Source organism: Colossoma macropomum, unplaced genomic scaffold (genome assembly GCF_904425465.1).
Source record: "Colossoma macropomum unplaced genomic scaffold, Colossoma_macropomum, whole genome shotgun sequence".
Classification (NCBI taxonomy): domain Eukaryota; kingdom Metazoa; phylum Chordata; class Actinopteri; order Characiformes; family Serrasalmidae; genus Colossoma; species Colossoma macropomum.
In genome coordinates, this window is record NW_023494784.1 from 11,884,798 (window position 1) to 11,898,112 (window position 13,315).

Below are 13,315 nucleotides of genomic sequence, written 5' to 3' on the forward strand. Positions count from 1 at the left end.
AACGACAGATTTCTCATAATTTAGTGGAGTAAAAAGTAAGATGTTTGACTTTGAAATGTAGTGGAGTGAAAGTAAAAAGTTGCCCAAAGTGGAAATACTTCAGTAAAGTACAGATACACAAAAAGACTACTTAAGTACCACCACTGCTATTTTCAGCTCGCCAGCCTTATCTATGGGTATAATTGTAATTTAATTTAGGACCACAGCGGGGTCCTAGCAGGATAAAACCAGAAAATACGTATGATCTTTCAAGAACGTCATGAAGAGAAGACTCCCCCTTGTTGTAAACTGCACAGAACTCAAATGAAAAGCCATCAAAACTTGTAGGGAACTATACTTTATCCCTATAATAATGTTGACTTTCAATAGCAGTGAAATAAATAGGACGTAGAAGCTATATCACTTTTCTCTAATAGCATAGTTAACAAAGTAACTAAACATATTATAATATACTGTCATAATACTTGACTTAAACAATGACTTAAAATCAAACTTGTCTATTCCTCTGATTTAAATGTACCGCATAGAAGTTCTCCTCAGCTTTTTTCCTTTATTTATGCTTTCATATGCAGTAACATGAACATCAGGCATTAGTGCTGTGCACATTTGCATATATAAAACAAACAACAATGTAAAATAAACACTTCCCATTGTGTATATAAAACAAACAACAATGTAAAATAAACACTTCCCATTGTGTATATAAAATAAACAACAATGTAAAATAAACACTTCCCATTGTGTATATAAAATAAACAACAATGTAAAATAAACACTTCCCATTGTGTATATTAAACAGTGTCTGTCATTAGTAGGTCAACGGAACAAATGATGTGCCGCATTTCATTTAGGTCAGGGGTTACACCACGACTCTCTGCAAGCTCTGTCACTGGCTATTGATTGTGACTTTCGTTCAGGTACATTGCTGACCGTCTCACACTATAGGACTTCTGAATGTTTTCATCAAGCTCAAAAATATCATATACATGTTTTCAAAGTATCCCAACCTGGAAGTTTGCTTCTGATTGTGAAAAGTTGATGGAATTTAGGTTAAACTTGTGCTAAACATTTGTGTAGAGGATGTCTGCCTTAACTGAAACTGAGCATGTATGATTCAAACAACGAGGTTTCAGTGAGGCCAGTGAATAGAAAATTTGGAGGAGGATTTGTTGAGGATTCTTTGGATTCTTTGAGTTTCTTTGATATCCTGTTCAGGAATTGTCCTTTTTGAAATGGAGAAGACCATTATGGCCCTTTCACTTGATTGAGAGATACAGGTCACAAAAAGGAAGTTTTTGAGAAAGGCTTTTCACACCAAGGCAGAATAATGACACATTTACCGCAGAAGGAGAGCCATGAAGCCAAGAATGTCTCTCGGGTTTAGAGCACAGGTCGCTTCACATTTAACTCTCTATGGTGGCTTTGTGCAGCAGTGGGCCCATCTCTGCCCATATCTCTCTCCATTGATTGCCTAGTAGTGTTATTGCAGTTACCACAAAAAACACACAACCATGGAACAAGCGCTTGAACATCTGTAGGGCTACAAATCTGCAAACTATGCATCTATTTGGCTGTTTGACTTCTGCTAGACAGTAGTATTTTGGTCGACCTCCTGAAATCAAAGCAATGCAAAGAGGCAGTTAAAGAGATAAAACTTCACCAGCCAGGATGTGAGTCATGTGCATGCTAAATCTGCCCAGCTAACTCTTACAAAGAGAGAGAGAGAGAGAAAAAAAAACAAGAAGAGGAACAAGAAAGGCTCTAGCAAGCTGACAAAACAACAAGAGAAGGTAGGGCTGAGTGGAGGCTTACAGAGAAGAGACGGCATCATAGAAGTTACATCTTATCTTAACCAGTGCAGCCCCTTTAATGTAGAGGCAGTGCACGTTTTGCACGCCAGTGCATGTGTGGGGGGGCTTCTTCAGGGGCTGCAGAAAGAGCAGAGGCAGCAGTTCAGAAAGTTCAGAGCGAACGAATGCCCTCTGATCAGTGGCAATAAGTGGAGGGATGCCAACCTCACAAACAAGGCACAGAAACCACAAACAAGGAGGGACCACCGCCTGGCATTTGGAGCCTCACCCTTTGTCAGGGGAAAGAAGCAAAACACCAGACAACGCAAAGGTCAACAAAAGCAGCTGCTGCAGTGTCACAAGGAAGGTGGCATCCACTGCTACAGAAGCCTGCTGCAACATGGATGAAACGCTTCGGCTGGGTCTTTGCAAATGCACGGTCCAGTTTAGAAACGTCTGAAATCCTGAGTTTAGTAAATGTGTTTATAAGATTAATGCATGTTGTATTTCTTTGTTTTGTGTTTTGCAAGACTAGCAGCAGCAGTAGCAACAAAAACAACAACAACAACATCAAGAACAACTGTAAAAAAGAAAATCTTAGGCAAATACGCATGTTATTTAAAACTATTTATCTTGGCAATAAGTGTGTTTGTGCTAGAAAAAAAAACATGAAATAACATAGAATAAAAGCAAATAATTGGAAATACAGTAACAATTTTTTTAAAGTAATTTATATTTTGTGAGCTGGTTTGTGGCTCCAGATTTCTCTTGCACACCTCCAGCCATCACATAGATGTACTAAATTCCATCTCCAGCATGCTTGTTTTTACAAACATTTTAATTAGACAAACCAGGTATTGGATGATAATGGCAAATAATACTGGGCTTCCATGAGGAGAGCTTTGGAAATAGTTTGAACACATTGAGTTGTAAAGTCAGTGCTTATTATAATAATATTAATTGTATTTATTTTAGCTTTAGTGTTTTTCTGAACAAATAAATGCTTACTGCCCAGATAAATAGCTTTTTAAATCAAGTGTCTAAAATCTGTGCACAGTATGCAGAAAAATATATACATACATAGATGTATATATATTTAGGCAAAGGTTTGGGTGCCCCTGGTGGTCTAATAATGTATTTTTTGATTTTCTAGTTAACACATTCTCTACAGAGAACACACTTGTGCACAATTACTGTTTATTTTCTGACAATATTTAGGAAAAAAATATAAAATGTGACCTGTGAAAAAGTTATGGCACAGTTAATATTTTGTGTTTTTATGTATAATTTTTTTCCCTTAAATTCTGCAAATAAATAGAAATTGTCCACTAAAATTTGCAGAACCTATTTAAGTTTGTTCCCTGTAGAGGATGTGATCATTTGACCGGTGTTGAAACTTTTGCTTACAATGGTATCTGAAATATACACACTCTACTTTCAGACACATGAATGGACAGAATTCTGGATAGAATTATGTGTCTACCATGTGTCCATGCACATCTAGTTTGTTTCATATTTGGTCTGTGTCAATCAATCAATCAATAAATCAATCAATCAATCAGAATGCAAAGCAATAGTATTTCTTCTTTATTTTCAAAGCACTTCAAAGCAAATTAAGTAATGTCATCAATTGTTTTCACACTAGAAAATAATTGGAAGAAAATGGAAGACATTGCAAAAAAGTGTTACATAAAAGGGCCTCATTAATCATAAAATTACTTAAATCAGTATAGTGACCTAGAAATAGTGCAAAATCTTAAATATTTCTTCCTCATTTTAGTTCAGAATTAGTGTTTATGTCATAATTCGTGTTTGTTTTATTTTTTTTTTAGAATTCTTGAACTTTCTGTTGTTGATTTCCAAGTTAAAGAAAAGAAAAAATAATAATAATAAAATAAAAAAATAAAATCCCTTAATTTCAATGTGCTCTCAGACTTTGGGCCCCACTGTAGGTATATATGTTTGTTCATATGTAGGTAGACATATTTAAATATATTGGAAAAATGATTATAAACTGTGCCATATCTTTTGTACAGACTTCATTTATATTTATTTTTTTCCCCCAATATGCAAATAAACAGTAAGTGTGCACTAAAATGAGAAGAAGTGTGTTCCCTGTAGAGGATACGTTAACTTACTTATACTCAGAAAATCACCTAAAACATCAACAAAACAAGTATATGGGGCTGTGGCACCCACAATTTTGCATACAACCATAGACAGACAGACAGACAGACAGACAGAAGTAACACTGAATTTCATCAACAATAACAAATGCTGCCCTCCTCATCCTGCTTGTTGTCATGCATTACTTAATTACAGCCCCTCAGTAATGATGTTCTGCTTTTGGACCGCATTCCCACACAGCAAGAACAGCAACCCAGAACAAACCAGGCGTGTAGTGTCACAATATGATGTGGACAGTAAGTCTGACGGTCCTGAAAGAGTAAAGAAATTTGTTTTTCTGGGTAATTACAATGTCTGCACAGTCTTGCAGACGCAAAATATTATTAAGTGGAATCTATACTCATCACACACACACACACACACACACACACACACACACACACACACACACACACATAGACATTTACACACCCACCCACCCACGCAGCAACTGATGATTATCATGTTGAAACATGTCTATTGTGCAAATGAGAGGAAACAGAAGAGGACAGACACAAACGCTGAGTTTAAAGGTATTTAATGCAGAAAAGTTCATGCTTTAAAAACCAACACCTTACAGCACAAGTTCCTTCTGAGGGTCGATAGATTAAGAAATAACAACATTATTTCTGTGAACCCTTTTTAAGGGTTGCTCTTAAAAATCCCTTTCAATCAGTTCATTAAGATGCCGGTTTTTTAAAGGCATCTTGGCAACACAGTACCTGAGAAAGCCCAAAAGTTTCAACACACAGGAAAAAAAAACAAAAAAGATAAACCCAGTTCAACATCTGTACCAAAATATACTGTATTTCATTCATACATAGAGTCACTATATATATAAAAATACACTGCAAATCCTCGTTTTGCTGTTTGTAAGGCCCACAGTAAATAAGCATGTTTAAAAAAAACACTTTCCTTTCACAAAAAATATATAGATAAAGATATATATTTACAAATATAGCAACCCCATACACATGAACGCAAATAACAATCTAGACTTTGAGTGCCATTGATTTAACTTCAAGTACGCTCCCAAAGTGTGGACTCACTGAACGAACACTTTCGTTTTTTTTACGGTGTGCTCTTGCAGCTGTAAACATAGTCTTTGCGTCAATGATTCTTTTACGTCCTTCTTTTTGTCCTTTTTATCCTTTTTTTTTTTTATTCATTAATTTTGTAATCTTTTGGGAAAAAAGCCAGCATGTACAATACGTAACGAGCGAGGAAACCAGGATGACGGGCATCTCTGAGTTTTCTCCAAACTCATTTTATATGTATCTACAACAAGAACAGCTACAGTGGATGAAAGAACATCAAAACCTAATTACACATAAAACACATACAGTTACTTTCAAATGCTCTGGATGCTTTTGTTTGTTCGTTACTGACTTTGAATACTTTGCGTTTGTTCATAAAAAAAGGCACACAAAACTTCTGAAACTGGACATTAGGCTTCGTACATATAAGGAATGTATCTTCAATCAGTGCTAGGACTTGGCTTTTAAGACCTTTTCCTCGTAACCTTTAAAGGAGAAATTCACAGTTTTCACCCATAATCCACAAAGCAAAGGGGGTAAAAGGCCAAACAGCGGCAAGATCAACACTGAGCACCATACATGCTTGTAAAAGTGGAAAAAAAAAAAACAAAAAAAAAGCAAAAGTGCAAAGCTTTTTCAGCACTGAAGAACAGGCAACGGTTAGGCTCCACAGTGACGTTGCCCTCAAGTGTAAGTCAAACCAAGATGAAAATGAAACCTTAGTGAAGCTTTTGTAAGCAGATTGTGCCTAAAATCTCCATTTAAGCTCGATTAAGGCAAAATCTAGACCTCAACACTGTAGAATTCTGTATATTTCTCAACTAACCTTTTAATATTCAATATATTAGTACAGTTGCATGCAAAAGTTTGAATACCCTCTGTCAAATTACGTTTTGTTGATTTTCAAACACATCCTCAAACCTGAACGTGCCATTTTCTGCTCATTTTTGGGCACAGGTTGTGTTCATTTGCTGAGTTTAACATATTGGAAAAAAAAATAAATCATAAAATATAAAATGTGCCATTTTGCTATTATTCATTTCTTATATTTGTGCATTAAATTCAGCAATAAACGGTAACTGTGCATTAAAATGTGCAGAAGTGTGTTCTTTGTAGATGATGTGTTAACCTATTTTCACTTTAAACTGTCATTTGACCAGAGGTGCCCAAATTTTTGCCTGCAACAGCATATAAGCACATATCCTGGCATTGTAAGCACTAAAATTATGGTATAATTCAATCTATAATATGTATTATTACTAAACTATTACAGAGAGGTTAATTTTGCATAAAGATGAATAAATGTTGTTGAATATTTTCTAACATTGTGCACATAGATGTGCATGGCAAGCTTTTGTGACACTAAATTGAAAACAATGAAAAGTAGATGAATGCTGAGATAGCATTAATTTATTAATAGTAGAAACAGTTAATACAGTATACGAAGGCATTATAATGCCAGTGTATTGCTCTTATTAAGCCTTATCAAGCTGGTTTCTAATTAACTGTCTGCTTATTACTACTTTATTAATCAGTAACTAACTATCTTACCTAAGCAATGAGCCCATGGTGTGCTTACTTTCTTTTCATTCATAATTCATTCATATCTCAATGATAGTACCTTTATAGGAGAAAGCAAAAATGTAAAGTTAATGTAAAGAGCTTCTGCTGGTCCATTCATTACGAAATTATGTAATGGAGAAAAATAAAAATCTGAAAACATAGAGATGCATTTATTTTTATTTTTAAGGTTTGATAAACTGTAAAATTACTTCTAGTCAACACCTAAGTTTGTTAGATTTCAATTCATCAGATGAGCAAAACATGCTTAATTCAGTGTAATTACTGCTTAATGAAGTAGTAATACACAGCTAATAAGCAGCTACTGGCTTGATAAGGCTTAAAAGAGCATTATAAGGGAATCATAATGTCTCCTATACTGAAGTATAAGATAACAGTTTAATCTGACCTTTTGCACCGTCCAATTGCATCATTGTATCTGTTCACTACAAGAGCATACTGTACAGTACTGTCAGTTTAGGGAAACTTTGTTTATTTGAGAACAAGACTGAGAAACTGATTATTTGAGAAAATACAGTCAATTCAAACCTGAGGCCAAGAGGAAATAAAAGGTAAACCACAAGGCATTAGATTAGGAGACTGTGAGCAATCAGGCTAAGACAAAAAACCAGAGCAGAGCTTTGTATAACCAGCATAGCCAGTGCTTCAGAATAAAGTGCAAGCTGTAATTTGTTCCCTAAAGACTGTTTACAAGGATGCGCTACACTGCATATGCTATCTACATACATTTGATGGATCATTAACAAAGGACCAGCCGAGGCATCGTGCTACCAATGCAAAAACTAAAAGAAAAGAAAAGAAAAAAAAAGCCTCGTAAAGGCATGCTGCAGACTGCTGCTTTCTTGAGGTGCTTTAGGAGGACATACGATGAGCAATCAGACTTACTGTGCACAACCATTTGCAAAACTGCCCTACATCAAACCGTAGGAGTGTTTTGATCCAGATTGTCATCAGCTCCTCGTGCACGATCGCTGCCTAACTGCTTTTTAATGTGGTTACAAGGCTACAAGACAGTGCCATCACATGGAGTCCTGGTAGTACAAGCACCACAAGCACGAGGATGAGTGTGAACCTGCACATACTCACAGTTAAAAACATAGTAATAATAATTAAACAAACAAACAAAAAAAACTATAATGCTAAGCTTTAATTCAACTGCATTTCCTGGTCACTATGTCTGATGGGCGAATGGTACAAAGCGGACATGTCCAAACACACTTACGAGAAGCTAGATCATATCATTCGAAACATCGGCAAGGCACTGAGAAACCACAGCAGCAAAAAAAAAGAAAAATAAATGGAAAAAAAGCTGTAAAATGATGAGCTTTTCTTGTCCCATATTCCCCTGATAGTCCCCTGTGTGCAAGTGCACATTGTTCAGGATACCCTTGTATGGCGACATCTCTAAAATCTGCAGTCATCCTATAATAGTCCGTAAAACGGGAACGACAGCATGCAAAGACGACTCACTTAAGATGAAAAAAAAAGAAAACCTTCATAACTTTCCAGGAAATATAGCTGCTCTGTTTTCAATGGTGCACTAGATAAAAAAAATGTCAAAGAGTGAGTGTGCCTATGCAAAGAAAAAAAATTCACCTTATCATTCACATCATGCGCAAACTCTTACATGCCCTCACCCAAATATATAACCTTCAGAAAATTCAAAAAAATTACAATTTTACCCCCTTAAACTCCAGACTCGCATTCCTCACTCGTAACTACATCCCTTATATATTAATTACATAGTAGTTATTGAGTAATTCATAGTAGTTACTGGATAATAAACCTCAAGATCAAGAACTGAGTACTAAGCCTAAAGTTTAAGGGGTTAACTGCAGGACCTAAACCTTCATATATTTGTTAAATGCTGCTTACAGCTGCCTTCCCTCTGGCCCATCTTCGGAGATGTTTCCACACCGTTCACCGATGTCCAGGTCACAATCCTTGACTACAACTGGCCACATGTGTGCGTGGTGTGTATCCTGGCCTTCTCCTAACGAAAGGTATGCACTCCACGGACGATGTGCGAGGAGAACTCGTAGCGATCTTTGCTGCAGTGGCCGCAGATGTTGCACTCCAGTGGGTCCCTGTAGCCGTGGCAACCCATGTGGATGGTGTACATGACGTGGTCGAGGAAAAGCACTCTGCAGTGCTCGCACTGGAAAGCCCTCAGCTCCTGGCCCTCACGGCCAAAAACGCGCACCCCCGTGTCCCGAACCACTGGGCGCCCGGCTTCAGCCGCCCGCGGCTCCTCTCGGGGCACAAAGTGACCCGGACTGACCCGAATCGACCTGCTGTGGTTGACCAACTTGTCTTGAGGGCTGCTGCGGGCCGAATCTGCCGAATCCTGGCCACTGGTGTTTCCGGGGGAGCCCTCGCGGCCTGGCTGGTTCTTGGGCCTGACCAGAGAGATGGCCCCATTGGTGGGGGCGGGAAATTCCGTTGGTGGGGGCAGTTGGGGCAGGGGGAGCGCCTCGCGGCTGCTGGGCCGGTCCAGCCGAGGGCCAATGGGATAGACGGGGTGAAATAAGGGGTTCACCATGGGAACCACCTCTGCCATGGAGAGTGGAGGGTGAGGGACTACAGGCCGCAGGGTGTCACCCAGATAGGTCATAGCGTTACTGATAGCCTGGTCCATTATATGGGCCTGCATCATCTCAGCCTCCTTTTCATACTTCAGGTCGAAGCTCATGTCAGGGTAGGTGTAGCGCATCATCTTCTCTCCTTCAGAACACAAGGAGAAGCAGAAAATAGTCGTTTTTCTAATTGCAAGTTTCATAAATCCTGCAAAAACTCTTTCTTTAGAGCCACACATCTTTTTGAAGACCGCATGCTACTGTTTAAGCCTACACCGATTTTATGATATCAAGAAAAAAGTTACAGTGCAAAATAATCTTCTCCATTATGTCTGGCCTAATGCATGTTGCTTTGTTTTTAAGCTAATGCTAAAGCTTCGGCTTCAAGGCTCTTTCTACATAAATGCTATCTTATTATGGAAAATTCAATTAGGTTTTGGGTTCCATACTTTTATTTACAACATATGAATATGTGATTTAAATGTCAGTTAAATTTTTTTTTTTCCATTCTGCAGGCAAGGTGAGCATATTGTCGCTGTTGGGACAAAAACCCTGTTACCTTAATTGTTTTGTCCATTTTTTAATGGAGCAACCAAAATGGTCCAACACTTCTTTAAATAAAATTCAGCTATATTAACTTCCATTAAACATTGAGAATGTTTTGCTCCATCTTCTGTGCAGTTACTGTTTTGGAGATGCGACTTTTCCTTCCGACGGTATGTTGCACGCACAAAAACGTCTGTCAGCCAATGCTCAATATTATAACGCATAATAATATTGTGATACTCTGTTGAGTTTCCAATATGCCGAAACTAATTCCTGTATCTGACGCATATTGGCAGATAAAGCGATTCTGATTCTGATGAATCAAACCTCAACTGGGCGTAGTTTCTGGGGAAATTCTCAAATATCAAAATTTCAGGGTTTGGATCGTTTTTCGAATGTTTTCATCTCTGTTATTTTTGTGCACACGTGTTTTTTGGTCTGAATAAATGGTGGAAAGCCCCATGTGGAGAGCAGGGTGAGAGAATTTAACCCCTACATAACGTGGAAGTGGTGAGGTGTTGCGCGTCACTCGATTAAAGCAATGGCAGCGTTACAGGTGTGAAAAAACCACAGGGGGGAAAAAACATCTCCAGCCTGTAGCGAATTTGGCGCACTCGCTTTCACTTTACTGCAGGGTTTGGATTTAGCAACCGCACTGCAAATAACATCACACAAAATTATGTGTCACTTTGTGTACACTGTGTTCCAGTCTTTATTGCGCCAATGGGTTTAACAACACTACAGTAGTGCCGTTTAAAATGGTATAAACAACAGCCTTCGAGGCATCACGCTTACATATTTTCCATTTTAGATGATCAATTTGGAAGTGCAACCTCACACCTGTTGCGGTACCTTGTCTATTTCTTTTTACCATTATGATGGCTGCATGAAGAGGAAACACGGTATTTGTGGTTATATTTAGCAATCAGTTCTCATTTTGAGTAAGGCTACAGTATTTCCATCCGTGGGGTTGTTACTCACAAGCGCTGTCTTTGTCGTAATATGATTGTGTGTTCGTTATTAGCAGAACGCTCCCTGTGTGTCAGGTCAACCACATTTACTGCAGGGGTTAAATTGGGACACAGTGCACCTTGGGTTTATGTCAACAGCAAGCAGAGCTGAGCTTCAATATTACAATGGATATCATTCTGAATACAGTCTTAGTGGAATCTATTAAACTATTCCATGTGATAAATCAAGCTGACAGACAAACTCTATTCAGCTACACTCCGCCATCTCCCCCCTCTGTGCTTCTAATGTTTCATTTGTTTTTTGATGCTGTGTGTTTGTGATCTTCTGAAGTTTCGTTCATTCTGCTGATTTTCACAATCATGCAAGTACATTTTCAATCCTTCCTGTTTCTTGGTTTGTCAACTTCCTATATAAATTACTTCATTATGAAGGCTAAATTACGGCTGTTTGTTGTTTAGTTTTGTCGCTTTTCCCTGCTTTAATGTTCCATGAAAAGTAATTCCAAAGCATTCCACTGTATCATATACAGTGTCCTCCACTAATATCGGGACCTCTGGTAATTATGAGCAAAATGAGCTGCAAAAATATTCTTAATTACTTATTTTTGATCTTTCATTCAAAATATTAGCAAAAATCTAGGAAAAAAATGTTATTTAAGGTATAACGATTGAAATAAAAATCTAAATCTTGTCATGGAAAAAATATTTTTCCTAAATCTATGTGCGCCACAATTATTGGAAATTCTTAAGAGTGAAGTCTACACACTTAAAAAACATAGCATTGTGAAAGGGTTCTTCAGAGCCATTTTCAAAAAGGTTTCTATATAGAACCATATACAGCACATTCTTCATCAACCTGAAGAACTCTTTCATGATGCAAAGAACCCTTTAATCATGCAAAGGGTTATTTGAGTGTTCATGGTTCTGCATAGAACCATTTTCTTTACTAAAGAACCCTCAAATAACCATCTTTTTTAAGAGTGTAACTGAAGTATATTCTCATTCATATTTTTAAAATGGTCAGATGATATATATATATATATATGAGATGAAACACAGGCCAAATGCCCTCAATCATTCATCACTTTGAGAAAGATGAGAGACAATGATGTGCAACAAAATGTTACTGAGCCGCACGAATCAGAAATGGCTACAAGAAAAAAGCTAAACAGTTGAAAAGCCCATTTGCACTATCAGGGCAATAATTAAGAAGCTTAAAAAACAACTGGAAATGTTAAGAATCTGCCAACAAGAGGTGGAATGTCTATACTGATGCCACACACAGTGAGGAGGCTGGTTTGGGTGGACAAAGAATCTCCAAGGTTCCCAGATGGGGAATTGCAGACATTAGTCAGACATTAGTTAGGTCTTGGGGTCACAACATCTGCCAAACAACAATCAAACACCACCTATATAACCTCAAGTTGTTTGGAGGGTTGCCAGAAGAAGGCCTCTGCTATAAAGGACCAACAAACTCAAGCTCCTACTGTTTGCCAGATGTTACTGGAACTTTCAGTGGGACTGTGTTTCATGATCAGATGAGACCAAACTAGAAGTTTTTGGCAACAAACACCAGAGGTGTATTTGGTGTGGACACAAAGATGCCATGTAGAAAAGTACCTCATCCCCACTGTGAAGTATGGTGGTGGATCTGTGATCTGTGGATCTGTTGTGGGGCTGTTTTGTTTTTAAAGGCCCTGGACAACTTATTCAGATACATGGTATCACAGATTCCACCAAGTACCAGCAGAAAGAAAATCAAAAGCTGACTCTCTCAGCCAGGAAGCTTAAACTCGACCATAGTTTGAATCTTCCAGCAGGACGATGATCCAAAGTATGCCACAAAATCAACACAAAAATGGTTCACCAACCACAGAATTAAGGTTTTACCATGGCCACCTCAGTCACCTGACCTAAACCCCAAAGAAAACCTGTGGTGATGAGCTTAAGAGGAGGGTCCACACAGTGGACCTTGGAATCTGAAGGACCTGGAGAAATTCTGTAAGGAGAAATGGTCTCAGATCCTTTGCCATGTGTTCTCCAGTCTCATTAAGCATACAGGAGAAGACTCAGAGCAGTTGTCTTTGCAAAGGGAGTCTGCAGAAAGTATTAACAGAAGGGGTGCCAATAATTGTGGCACACACAGATTTAAGAAAAATATTTATTTCCTAAAGAGATTATTTTTTTTTTAATCACTGTATTTCAAGAAAAAGATTAGATTTTTAGTAATATTTTGAATGAAAGATCAAAAGGATCAGCAAAAAAGAATGATTTTTACAGCCTTTTTTGTTTTGCTCATGTTTACTAGGGGTGCCAATATAAGCCTATTTAATAGGCAGAAAAAAACACTGAAGTAGCCAGTTCAGACATGCTTTCATACAATAGACCTATTTTCTGTGAATAATTAAGTTTTTAAAATAAAGTACTTGTTGTAGTTGACGGTCAACAACTGCTGTCAGAACAAAACTTCTTGTCTCCAAAATGATACATTTACAAATTTACAGGAGAAGGAAAAAACCTACATCACCTCAATGGGATCAGACTTTTTTTTCCAAGTAAGTTTAGACATTTTCTTTATATATATATATATATATATATATATATATAAATATATATATATATATATATATATATATATATATATACAT

The 13,315-nt window shown here is 37.6% G+C and overlaps 1 protein-coding gene across 3 annotated transcripts in view; it reads right to left on the reverse strand.

The window, feature by feature from the left end:
- Positions 1–7,482: 7,482 nt before the first annotated feature.
- The window catches only part of ikzf2 (IKAROS family zinc finger 2), a 55,394-nt gene continuing 49,561 nt past the window's right edge, over positions 7,483–13,315 (reverse strand). For all 3 annotated transcript variants that reach the window (XM_036587656.1, XM_036579922.1, XM_036595522.1), the window contains exon 8: positions 7,483–9,298. In XM_036587656.1, the coding sequence (XP_036443549.1) occupies positions 8,568–9,298 (731 nt within the window). In that variant the 3' untranslated portion in view covers positions 7,483–8,567. The remainder of the gene's footprint in view (positions 9,299–13,315) is intronic.